General features: G+C 33.7%; 1 protein-coding gene across 1 annotated transcript in view; it reads right to left on the reverse strand.

Annotated features, from left to right (window-relative positions):
* The window catches only part of ERC2 (ELKS/RAB6-interacting/CAST family member 2), a gene marked incomplete at its 3' end in the record, with an annotated part of 410,931 nt that overhangs the window by 31,057 nt on the left and 365,906 nt on the right, over window positions 1–13,968 (reverse strand). Inside the window, exons 17-18 of the mRNA XM_082768536.1 lie at window positions 5,690–5,837; window positions 4,305–4,424 (exon numbers count right to left, since the gene is read on the reverse strand). Of these exons, the coding sequence (XP_082624662.1) occupies window positions 4,305–4,424; window positions 5,690–5,837 (268 nt within the window). The remainder of the gene's footprint in view (window positions 1–4,304; window positions 4,425–5,689; window positions 5,838–13,968) is intronic.

The following is a 13,968-nucleotide window of genomic DNA, read 5'->3' on the forward strand; positions in this document are numbered from 1 at the left end:
GTGGAGACACTGTGCTACAGTAAGTTTTTTAGGTTATCAAATTATATTGTGAAGAAACTTGTAAAAGTAAGCCAGTATTTGAGATAAAACCAATGAATTTATTCCACCTTAGAAGTAACGAGTCTTTCTTAAACTCACACAGTCATAATCCATGACAAGAATGCTCAATTTATCCACATAAATAATATTTTGGTCTTTCTATACATCTGTAGTCTTATATTTAAAGTAAATCCATCTGTGATGTTCTCATTCCCGTATAAAGGCAGTATGTCTAATTTTTTAAGATACTTCTTTTCATTTTTAATTGTTAAAAATTATTACCTATCACACCAAAATCATTGTCTTGTAGTTTACAATCTACTTGAACACCCCAAAGGCCAGAAAAATTAGAATAGAAAAAATAATATTCTAACAAAGTGCCATTTCTAGTTGAAGAAAGGCATTCAACTGCATATCTGGTACTAAGAGCATTATTTAAGTCACAAACTATTTAAAAAAAGGAAAAAAATGAAATTTGCAATTGATATATATTTTTAAAAACTTCCTTTTTTTGAACACATTCTATTTCTGGTTTTATTCTATTTTAGTTTGGATTCATATTAGGATGTCCACCGTCAGTCTTCAGGCACTGTCAAGTGATCAAAATCAGTACATTTATCAATAAGAAAAATAAATAAATAAATAATGTTAAACACAGAGAAAAATACATTTATAGAATCAAACTATTAAAGAATTAGAAATGATATTCTATTTTGTCAGATATTGTCTTTTTTTTTTTCCCCCAGGAAATAATTTCACACAGAAGTTTTCATACACATTGCCTGTGGCATAATTTTAATACTTTCCTGAAGCCACCCTGTAGAAACAAGAAGCTTCCAGGTGAAACACAAAATACACCAGGAGGGTGATGTTAATACAGCAGAGTGATTAGAGAAGTTTATCACAGTGCAAGGCTGTGTTAAATACAAATAAATTTGCATTTAGGCAATTCAGTCTCAGAGAAAGCTTGTGACGTATTACAGGGCAGCAACAGAATCTGTTTTTCTGGCTTTAATCCAGTAACGATAAAATTCTGTGAGGAACCTCAAGACACAGTGGGTTACTCCACTGTGTTTAATAGAATTGAATCTCCAAGACATCTACCGCATACTGTGCCCTCTTTAAATATGCAAGTTGTGATGCCTACAATGTCCTAAAGTGGTGGGATTCACCACAGCTCCTGTAGAGCTTTCCGAGTAGCAGTAGACAAATTTGCTAACATTTTGATGTTTGCTCCTTCTAGGTGAGCACCTATAAATGATACACAGTATAATAATTCCAACTTCCTCATCAGTGTTAAGTGAAAGAGCGGTGCTTGGCTTTCTCCTGCAAACAGAAGCATTGAGAATTATTCACATTTTTTGTCTGAAAAAAAAAAAAAAAAAATCTGACTCCAGGAAACTTATTTTCATCAACATAATATTCCCAAGGAAGATAGTCCTCTTTTCACTCCTCAAAGAGGGCATTCCTGTGCACTTCACGTACACAATAAGAAAGCTTGGATTCTGATAAAATTCTCAAACACACCTCTCCTTCCCTCTCTCATGAAACAGTCTTTGGAGCTCTTTCAGAAAAAGGTCTTCTGTACTTCTGCATATCAACAGCAGAGGAGTTTCCAGGCTATGGTAATACTACCATAGAGCTTCTAAAGACACACTGAGGTCATCCCTTCAACAAACTCCTAAGACTCGGAGCATTTCTAGATATTATCCCTTGTGATGATTCATACTACTGCATCATTTGAAATGTCTAGACTTAAGGATTTGGAGTTTATCAAGTATGTGACAAAATCTGTGATGCCACTGAAAGAGACAGCAGCAGAAACAGAGACTCAAAAGAGTTTCTAAGACAAAAGAAAACTCCCCAAATTGCAAAGAAAATAATAAAATTAACCAAACTGTCAGATACATGATGATACAGCAGGAGAGTTGATGTTTCCACTTATTTAGCCCAAAGTAATTCACCAGTCTATAAAGATCATGAAGTAAAACTTGACTGAAATAATATTTTCTATTGCAAATGGTAAAGCTGATCCTCACTGAAACTTAATTTCAAATTATCGTTTCTTTGCTAAAATTGCAACTCCCTGAAAAACAAGATATTCTTGGGAGAGATGCAGGACATAAAGATGACAGAAGATGTAATTAGAATGTCAATTGCAGCATGACCAAATTCATTTTGTAGTATAGAAAGGAAAATGTTACAAGGTTTTCTAAAGAAACTCTAGCACATTTGTTCAATAGATTTATTGACATCCACAACCATGTATGTATATTTCCACTCAGGGTGACATTATGTTACAAGCAAATTTGTAACTTAAGTTAGCACTCTAAAATAATTTAAAGTGATTTCCCAATATAGCACTCTAAAATAATTTAAAGTGATTTCCCAATAGCTCGTCTACATGATTTAAGACAATCTGTATTAGCTGCTGCTTGCCACTGTAACAACTGCTGTTCTGTTTTAACTCTAATACAGCAGTGAAGTGGAAGTCTGGTTCTGAAGAGAACAAATCTCAGCAAAATTTTGAGAACATTAGAAAGAAGTTGCAGAGGATTGTAAAATTAAGACAGCAAAGCAGACAGAGAGAAACATCTTTCTCCTGAAACACAGTAGAAAATATTATTACATTTAATGAAATATCTTAAAATTGGCGTACCTGGAAGAGTAGCACTTTTGGAGCAATATGTAACAGATATATCAGTATTTTTTTTTTATGTTCAGGAAATTCATAATTTGATGTGCAAATCAAAAATGGGATTTTCTGTAGTAAATATCAATATCAATAGTAAATGTATGAATTGCAGATACTAAAGAAATTTGAAGGGGGAAGGAAGTAGTCCGTCTGCCACTCTTATCAGCTGATGCCTTTGTGGAAGAGGAAAATCCTACTCTTACTGCAGCTTTGCTAACAAGACTTTTTTAGCCACAATGCTTCATATGCAGCCTAGGTTTACCTTCACTAATTGAAAGACAGGGAACTTCTGTGAGGAGCAACATGAAAAGGAGAAACTTAAAGAGAAATTCCTTGGATACTTTGAGGTCTGCATTTCTTATCCTTTGCCCTGCTGCCTTGATAAGTTCTCAGCCTCCTGTATGTATGAATAGATAGATTCCTGCTTGACTGGATAGGTAGATTCATCACAAATGCATTTGGTATTATGGACATACACGAAGGGAATATAGATTTTTTTTTCACTACCCACCATTTTACTTGGCCTCTCTAAGCAAAAGTTCCCCCTACAGTTTAGAACAGGTGTAGATTTGAGGGCCTTATGTTTAGGATTATCTAGTGAGGCATCTCCTAATAATTATAAATATCTCCCATGACCACAACAGGCTGGAAAAAGGTAGGGTTTTCTGTGTTTTTTTTTTTTTTTTTTTTTTTCTATTTTTCTTTCAGTAGTACAACAGCTTTGGAAATAGGTGAGAGAACAAATATGGCCATAAAAAAATAAAATAAAATTTAATCTGGCAGTTGATCATTCACTAGAGTTCTAGTTCTTCAACAAAAGAGAATCAGAAATAGACTAGGAATTGCCATTTCTCAAATAAACTTTTCACTGAGAAATAGGGTGGATATATCACACAGGATGAAATCTGCCACTTTTCCCCACAGCACAGTCACAGCAAGGAAAAAGACTTTTTCTTGGATACACATGTGAAATCTGTGGGGCTTGACAGTGGTTCTCCCCAAAGGGATTAAAGAAGTATGAATGATCTCTACAACCTCTATTATCAGATAATTCGTAAGTGTAATAAAGTGGTGACCTAGATAAACCACATTCCTATTCCTGATGTCTCTCTTCTCTCTCTCTCTTTTTTTTTTTTTTTTTTTTTTTAAATGTGTGGTGTCTTAGATAAAAGAGATTATTTTGGCATCAATTTAATCTACTTAAATAGCTTTACTGAAGATCTTTATCATTATAAATAATGGAGGTATTTGAAGTATTTGGTTACAATTCGAAATGAAGTTATCCAACACAATGCCTCTCTAGCAAACCTCTTCTGCAATTCCTATAGTTTGGTCAAAGAAAGTCATGAATTTTATGAACACTTCTCAGCAATACCATAAGGATTTTTAAAAAAAGTAAAATAGCAACACACAGTCTTCCCACACATCTCATGAACATTTAAAAAAATATCTGACAGGTATCATGGAAAATGGCAAAGTAGAATATTTGCTTACTCATCAGTAATGAAGTTATTTGGAATCTAACATCTTCTGCTAAATTGATGAAATATCTCCTGGACAGCTGACTGATCTGGGACATAAGTGCATCATGGCTGAAACATAGGTACTTGGCTGAAATGTCTGTAATGAAGTCAGTATCATAAGGGGATGATAAATTCATGTTCAAGGGCTGTTTCCTATTTTTATAGACCTGTGGGAAAAAACTACGATGATTATAGGTATGATGTCAGAGATACTGGGAAGTTAGCGTAGCAGGAAAGGTTTTCCCTGACTTTCTGTTACTGAGTCCATGAAGTTCTGCAGGATGTAATGTATGATTCAGAAAGGATCATAACATTGACTGTGCAGTCAACTATACATTATTATGGCTATACATTAATGTGGCATGCTCATTTGTGAAATGGCATGCTGCCTGACAGCAGTGTGGTTAACTTGAGAGGCTAAGGAAAACAATGATTTTGCTGATGGTATTCTCTCCTCCTCCTCCAGCAATACATTCTCTAATGTCACACAAAGGAAAACAACCAATACAAAACCTTTAGAAAAGTTCTTAAAACATATTTCTCACCCTTTTCACATATTCTGAAAGAGAAAATGCATCTAACAACATTCACAACACACAAAACCAGTCTTTAGTACCTAGGTCATCTCATCTGAACATCCTTTGTCCTGCTGCTTGTCCTACTGTACCTACAGTACCTCTACTTACAATGAGTATTTGTTTTTAAAAAACAGGGTAAGTAGCCACTGCACATGGTGCAGTTTTAAACATCTTAATTAGACAGATAAGAGATGTATGTCCTGTGTTTTACATGTGTACTGTGTCTAGTACGGTTATTTTCTTCATTAATAAAACAGAACACAAATTAAATTTGCTCATGTCTAGTGTGTAACTACACGATTTTTTATTAAAAACTCAAATGACTTACAGCATTAAAGATGGGGGGATTTTTACTTCTAGAATTTATTTTAAGGATAATCATGATTTCCAGATAACCTCTCAGAAAGCCAGAAGCCTTCTGAAAACACAATTATTTTACAAGAGATAAGCAAATAACAGCAGAAAAAAGGTTAGGAAAAGTCAACAGGGGACAGATCTTGCTTTACTGTGAAGAGCATCTGCTCTCCTCTGTCACACATAATGATGACAGTTGGAAGCTATATGAGAAGGGAAAACAGGAAGTGTACTGGGCTGCATATAACATGAGCCAAACATGCAGCTAAATACTTAGCAACCAAAGAGAAGCAATACTGAAACATTTACATTGAACACCTCCTACTTTTCACAGCTGCTGTCACATATCAGACCTGGCTTGAAGACTTTCAATACAAGATTGAAATAATCTTGAACATATGAAAATAGAACAAATAGAATAGAACAAACAGAATAGAACAGAACAAATGAAAATAATGCCACTTTTCAGTTGCTATAAAAGCATGCAAATGTCTACCCACCTGCTGTTTTAACTGATGTACTAATCTGTCCTTCTCTCTTTTAAGAGCCATTACTTCCTCTTGAGTCTTCTTTTTCTTTGAAGCGGACAGTTCAAGCAAGGCAATATTTGCATCTTTTTCACTAATTGCAGCAAGCAGGGCTTCCTGTCTGATAAAATAAAATATTCTTAATATTATATAGCATATATAATATTAATATATGCTATTTTTATATTCTTAATAAAACAGAACAAAAATACTAAGTGAGATGTTTCTTTTAACCAATGGAAAAACAATCAAGTAATTTCAAACACTCTTTAGATAGCAAATATTTCTTAAAGCATTTATCTTAGTGTTTATCATTACTATAACATGATAATTAATAATACTTCCGTGAATTAACTTGTTCTTATTTTTTTTTTAAATTTATGTTCCTGAATTATAGAATATCTTACATAAATCTTATGAATTATTCCAATCATAAAGACTGAATCATAAAAAGGAAAGTGATATAAATAAAGCTTATTTTTATTTTGTCTTGTATATTCAGTACCCTAGAGGCCTCAGTACAGAAATCTCTGGATATCTTCCTCACATTTACATAAACGTTTTCCTATGAATTTATGGTTATTCATTGTGTCACCATGAAACTATAATTCTCAAAGTAAATATAACATCTAGAAAAACAGTACCTTGATCTAACAGTTCACAAAGAATCTTTTCCTTTGGAATTTTGACCTCAATCACCACAGAGCAAACAGAAACTTACAGCACTCAGAAACATATAGAATTACATAGAAGCCAGCAGGGTCACATCGTAAATAGTTTGTGAGGACATATGACAGAAGTAATTTTTACAACATGCTGTTAGGAAGCACAGATCCTGGAGTATCTTACTATTTCTTATACTCTAAAATGCTCATGTTGGTAATGACATGATCTGTCCCTTATTTTCTCAAATAAACGAAATATACTCACTTTCTGCAATGTATTCAATGACAGATTATGACTTATCAGACAAGAAGAAGAGCATAATAGGTTTTACTACATAATATGTTATGACCTATGCCTTTTTCCAGAACTACATAAGATCAATCATTAAAAAATAAACATGGATAAATGAGACATGAATTAACCTTAGGCTCCAACTGCTAATAAATGTATACATTTATTATACATAACTTCATATAGCCAAGGTGAGCTAAAACTTTGGAATTCTTGCAGTCCTTCTGCTTGCCAGCAACAATGTCAAGAAAGCTATTTCACTTTTATATCAAAGTTCCTAATGTATTAATGTAAATATTTAAAGGACAATATTTCTGATGGAGTCAAAGGAAAACAACCCATCTATTTTACTCTCAAAGTTATGAGATATGGATCAGTTTTAGATAAACTGTTGCATTTTATTCATAAACTTAAATACTCTCATTTATTATTCTGTCTTCTTCATTCTAATCACAGTTAAATGATGTTTAAAAGAGGATGCCTTGAGCCTCCAACGGTTCTGATTTAAATAATACCTATTTATTAGTCTAATTAACAGGTATTAAAGAAAAAAAAAAGATGGAGTCATAAGTCTATAATGCTAATCTGAAATGAAACATTTTAGGAAACATATTGTTTCCTAAAAGCCTCAAAATAACAAATAAAACATGCTGCATGGTTATTGGTACCATGCTGTAATATTATTCATGTTTTGTGCTCAAATAAGATGTCAATTCCATAATATTTTCATTAAAATCTTAATTTTTTAATGCACTGAAATAAAAGAAAGCTGATTCACTACTGTTCTCAACTATTTCTCTCCTCTTACATGAAGCAGAGAATTTTTGTAATGTATAAAATCTAAAAATGCCCTCTTCTTAGCATCTGGCTCAAACAGAAAGAAAAATGTAACACAAATTAACTTTTTTCTCTGCAGTATTTTATATAAAAATGTTTATACTTTTCTGTTTTAGAAATGTGCCCAGCCTCAGAAGATGTCTTTTTTTGGGGAAGTGGTGGTGGTGGTAGTAGTTACAACATAAGCTCTCTGACAAAAGGGGGTTGGCAATAGGTTTTCTATGACTTTAAAGCCAAAGAGATAGCACATATTTAGTACATATTAAAATCACAAATAAAGATCATTCAGATGTTTTGACAGTGCTCTAACAGGTTGCATCAACAAACAGTTTATTTATTTATGTATTTTAGTCTTGCATCAAACAAGAATTTTATTGCTGTTTGGAACATCTTTTTTTTTTTTTTTTTTTTCAAAAAAAGTTTTTCACATCATTTTTCTGTTTTTCTGGATGTGTAGAACTAAGATTTGTCCTGTCTGAAATTGACACTAGCAGGACTAAGTCCTAATCTTTAATTCTTGGTAATTATTGCTGTAAAGTAGGTACCTCTGATAAAGTAAACTGCAAAATATAAATTGGTTTATTTCATAATTATCAGTCTCAAGATATACCTATTTTATATCTGAAGATAAATATTGATATAACCATTACAAACCCAACACACGTAGGATGAAAGTAAGTAAAAGAAAAGTTACATCACAGAAAATCCAAGGTTTTTAAGTTATTCACAGATCAATCTTAAATTATGTAGGCATGCCTGCTTATCTAATTTCCTGGTAAATACTTGCCATCTACAAGGTTTCTAATGATATTTATTTGATTGTTTAACACCAATTTTAGTCCTGCTGTAAAACGTCACAAACAGAATAAAATTTCTAAGTCAGCTTGAAAACTAAATGAAGGTGTACTGAATTTTTACTTCTCCAAAGTTTAGAGTATTTCAAAAACTGTTTTTGAAAACAAAAGCCTGACTAGTGAGAAAGAAGAGTCAGAATTACTGATGCATTCAATATCATTTCAATATCATATCTGATAATGTGATGCACTCAGGTCCATCTTTTTTGTATCGCTGACCAAAATAGCCATATGTTCTTGTAATCAAAACAGTGCAAGTGTGCAACTCTATGCAACTCTTCTGTCAATGCTAGCCCTGCTTTAAAGGAACAGATGAGTTAAAACCTTCCATGGAAGAGAAGAGTAAGACAGTCTACTCTGAAGAATTTGCACTCTGGATTCTGCAGCTCCCAAAGACATAAGCTTTTGGAGACCATGGTGTGCTTCTTCTCAACCGATGGCATTGAGGTGTTATGAAAGCCAAGCAGAGGTAATGACAATATTTTTCTAAGACGGTATTTTTTTGAAACATAACAAAATCTTTCTCCTCAATTGCCTTGTGGTTGATGGGATAATTCCCAAAGAGCATGCAACTACTTTTCCCTTTGCAAAATATTGCAGTTTACTTCTATGTAACCAAACACTTAAGTCTACAAAACAACAGTTCATACCAAATGCAGGAAATAATGATTCATAACCATGTGAAGTAGCTGCCCTGATAAATAAATAAATAACTCTGTAAATGCTCCACTGAGGTGGTCTAAGATTTGAACCCAACCCCCAGCATATACAGACATTTGAATAAGCCCTCCATAACTTTGTAGTATTATTATCATTATATTTTAATTCTTATCTTTATGGTAAATGCATGTGGAGCTCAGAGCCCATAAAACCACAAACATTTGGAGAAGATTGCACAAGAACACAAGAATGGAGATTTGTACTTGAGTTGTTCCACTGTAATGTGGAATGATGAATACATGTACACAGACAGGCAGGTGAATCCAAACTCATACTGCCCATACGCTTGAAGCCTCCTAAATGTGAGTCAGCTTCAGTTCAGAAGCTGTAAAGCCTCATTTGTTTAAGAGACAGAGCGTTTAACTTGGGCATAATGCCACGCAACACGCTGATGGCTTCCAGACTGGGACTGGCTCACATACAGCCCGCTCAGAGTGTGGGCAAAGCAAACTTGCACCTTTCTGCACAGACATACTCCTGGAGCACGTTGGCACTTTATCTGTGTCTATTATCATGGATAATTTTAACAGTAATAATCTCAAATATATAATCCAGTGGCATTTAACCAGGCATCCGGGTTAACAAGAGTGGGACTGACTGTATATTTTACCAATAGATGCTTGTTGGTTGCTTAAATCTTTAGTAATTAAATTCTTCAATATGGAGGAAAGACAGAGATGCAGCAGTTTGTATTATTAATATACAGAGTACAAAATAGAGGCACAGGTTGTGACTGGGCATATAAACCAACTGAAGTAGCATTTAATTCTGTATCGCCTAGCTTACTACCAGAGCTCCTGGTAGTTCTACTCTCCTAAAGTTCTACATTATCATTTCTCTTTTACTATTGTCACACACAGGTTTACCCATGGCTGTGAAAGCTACTGTGTTGACTGTCATCATCCTTGAGATTTACTATAGAGGAATAAAATCTGATGAACAGAAGAAATTTAACTTAGCTACCCAGTGATTTTACTAAAAAGATCAATATTACTATTTTTGCAGGAAACATTTGAAAGAGGATTATCTGACCTCTAGGAACAAGGTTAAGATGCCAGCAAAAAAGCTGGTAATAATGACTTCCTCAGTAATAAGCATGAAGCAAACTTCATTCAAGTAAACAGGTGACAAGGTCTTCATCTAAATCTCTCAGGTGAGTAACACACTTCCACTTTACCGCTAGAAACTGAAAATCATCGTGCATTTCTGTGCCAAAATTTTTTAAAATCAGGAGCTGAACTGGCACCAAAAACAACATACAGTCTCATATGCTCTCCAGCTAGCATGCTTAAGAGTGTAAGCATAATTTATAATTCCTAATTATCTACTGTGTCAGGGAAAAAAATGACTATCCAAATACAGTTCTATAGAGGTGTTATCACTATTCGCAGCCAAAATGTCTCCTTATTGTTTAATAAATTATGATAATAAAATACATTCTAAAATAATTTATTAAAGCACTGAATTAAATGACATTTTTAAACAGTAATATTTATAAAGAGTAATACTTTTTGCTATTAGCAGTTTTTCATCTCTCTTCTGGCAAATTAATTTGTTATACAAATACCAGGATAGTACTTTTAACACCAAAAAAAAAAAAAAAAAATCATTCTAGCTGAATATGGTAAAACTAGGTAAACTCTCAGATTAATAAAATACGTGTTAAAACAAACAGCATTTGCTCTGCATTGATAATTAATCTGTACATTTTCCTTTGACTTACATTCTCAGGATTTCCCATCTAAATATGCTGCACTATAATTTGGGTGTTCACTACAAGAAGGAAAGGGAGAACTCTTCCCTGAAAAAGCAAAACTCTAAAAATGAAAATGATCTCTAAGCAAAGTCTTACTGCATTCTTCTCTACAGCAAACTCTAGCTAGTCTCCTCAATAAAAAGTGAATATAAAAGTCTCTTGATGGTAATAGTTGCTGCTGTGAGATCAGGGTTTAAGGTACTAAAGATTCCAGTGACAAGTTCCAAGGAACTTGCATAAATATCTTAATATAATTCATGTAATTTCATACTAAAACACAGAAGTAAAGTGGAAGGGTATAGTCCCATTCTAAAAGTCAAGAATTCATTTGTTCAAGCAAGCAGGATTCCATGTAAAACAATTTGCAATTCCACTGTGTGATTTTTTTTATTAACTACATGGGTGATGGACTAGAAAATACGCTTGCTTACTACATTTCAGTACTACATTGAGACTGGGAGGATCTTCAAGTGCCATGAAGACAGGAATAAAAAGGTCTTGACAAATGGAAGAAGCAGTCTGGAAAACTAAGGAGGAACTCCTTATTAATGATCTGTTGTGAAAGAGGCAAACATCATACTGGGAAGTATGATGAACGGAAAGAGATTGCAAGACAGAAGTGATAATTTGGCCTGTGTGACTTCAGGAGAATCTCAGCTGAAATACCAAATCCAGTCTGGATATGATTTCTCCAAGAAAAATGCATTGACTGTTCAGGGGACAGCAACAAAAGTGGTCAAAGAAACAGCTGACAAGGAAACATTGAATTAACTACAGTAAATGGTCTATGAGAGGCAATACGATAATGAGAACATTACATGCTCTACTAGAGGGAAAAAGAACATGTTTTCCATGTCCACTGCACACAGAACAAAAGGTAAAGTGCCAACATTTAATTGTAATGGCAAGTTAAGTATTAGTAGAAATTAAGTACTGGAAGAAATTGCTGAAGAAAGATGGTTTCTACCAGTGTAAGTCTTTCTGATCAAGTTGGTTAAAAGTCTGTTAGAAATGAGTCAGATATAGTTGATCTTGCCCCAAAACATGATCTTTCCAGCAATCTATTTATTCAATGATTCAGTGGTTTAAACTGATTTATTCTGTGTCTCATTTTAAGATGGCAGTTCCTTGGAGTTAACACCCATGCTTTACCTACTTATACCACATATCTGCTAGCCTTCCTATGACTGGAAAGAAAAACCTTTTACATTTACATTTCTACATCTGTACTAAGAAAGAACAATACAAAACTTCAGAATGATCAAGTTTCTGTGAAAATTACCAATTACAGAAAAAAAAGAAAAAAGACTGTATTGCATAGGTAATCAATAATAATGAAATACAGAATACCTTTCCTTGGAGGATCTACCGATTATTAATTTGATAAAAGACCTACCTTTTAGACAAATAAAAATACAAAATGTATAAGTATTTTAGCAGTCACTGCAAGTAGCGTGAAAACCTAATCTGAATTACCATACCTAGAACTGGAGAAAGCAGATGATAACACAGCAACTTAACTATAAATGTATCCAAACACAGGAAAAGTGCAACCTTATAGATCTCTAGCAATACAGAATATGCATTTGTGAAAGCATCTGTCTTGGAGTGAAAAAAATTACTTAATATGAAAAGGAAGCTTTAGCATACTATAAGAGAAGATAAGATAATGCGAGAAGAAATAAATCCACGAAAGACTCTGTTGAATGCCAAACTGAAAAAGTATATTGTATACAGTATTTTATCAAACTGCAGCCTAAACAAATGTCAAATGGAATAATTTCTTTAACAAATATGGGCAACAACTGAGAAAAAAGGGTTGTTCACTAGCATATATTTAGTCAAGATTAACTATGGATAAAAGAATGTACTAAGAACAGATTTAATAACCCTAAACTGTCATTCAGCTTGTAGGAGGTATTCAAGATACAGCTAATAAAACACAAAAAATGGTTCTAACCACCCACAAAAAAAAATTCTCAGTAGTATAAAACACTGAAGGATGACCGCTAAGATAAATGCTTTCTTTTGAGAGCTGCCTTGCAGTTAACCTTCTTAAAGAGTCTCCCAGAAACCTCTAATCATAATACATTGCATTGCCACTTATCACAGTCAATTTAGAAGTGAACTCTGTAAACACTCCTGGCTTTACTCCCCACCTCTGTTAGTCTAAGAATAATTTTCTGAGCTTTAATAAAAGAACTCGTGACAACTTTTGGGGAGGTGGGGTGAGTTCTCAGGAACAGTCCAATTGTAATCTAACAATTCCTAGATTAAGATTTATAGGAACAAAATCTTCCAACAAAAACTTCACTGCCTTCACTACTTAAACTGTTCTCCACAAAATACAGAAATGCAATTTTAAAAGTCACCATTAAAGTTAAATCAAGTCAGAAACGTTTGAACTAATGATACACAGTAGAGTACTCAGCCAGCTTCTTACATGCTAATCATACTGAAAGAGAAAAACAAACAAACAAACAAAAAAAACCAACACAGCTCAATCAACTTTTTCCCTTTAATTATTGTTTTCTTTCCCTCATGACCCCCAGTATTCAACCTTAGGTTCAGTAGGAGGTGACTAGAGATAGACAGTGATGAGAGATCCTGTTTGAAACAGCTTCTCTCTGTTACTCCTAAAGCAAATAGTTGTTTTGTTAAAACATGTCGTTAATCCCTTATGGATGTGCATGCATCTTAGAAAATAAATTTCAGAACATTTTTAGTATTTTAAAGCTTTTTCTTTAGAAACAAAATGTACTGATCATGAGTATGAAATTTAAAACCTGCATATTCAATACTGCAGTTTTAAGTCTAAGCTACTTGTGTGACACATTTAACTTCAGTCACTACTGATCTTAGGCAATTATCCTGGAATTGTATTTCTGAAACGGACAAAATTTATCTCTCCAGTTTCATGACTGTATATGCTTTGCAAAAGACACAATTTATAGGTTAATTCCTTTGAATGAACAATTATTTTGCACTCTTTTCAAAGAGCAATCCCTTTTGAAATAGTTTCAGAAGGAAAAAGCAGCATGAAACAGCACTTCAGTTTGGCTTAGTGCCTTTATGTAAAGCAGAGAGAACCAGATGCTCCACAGCCCAAACACAGCAAGAAGTAGAGA

The sequence above is a fragment of the Aythya marila genome (genome assembly GCF_965140915.1).
Source record: "Aythya marila genome assembly, chromosome: 10".
In the NCBI taxonomy this organism is placed as follows: domain Eukaryota; kingdom Metazoa; phylum Chordata; class Aves; order Anseriformes; family Anatidae; genus Aythya; species Aythya marila.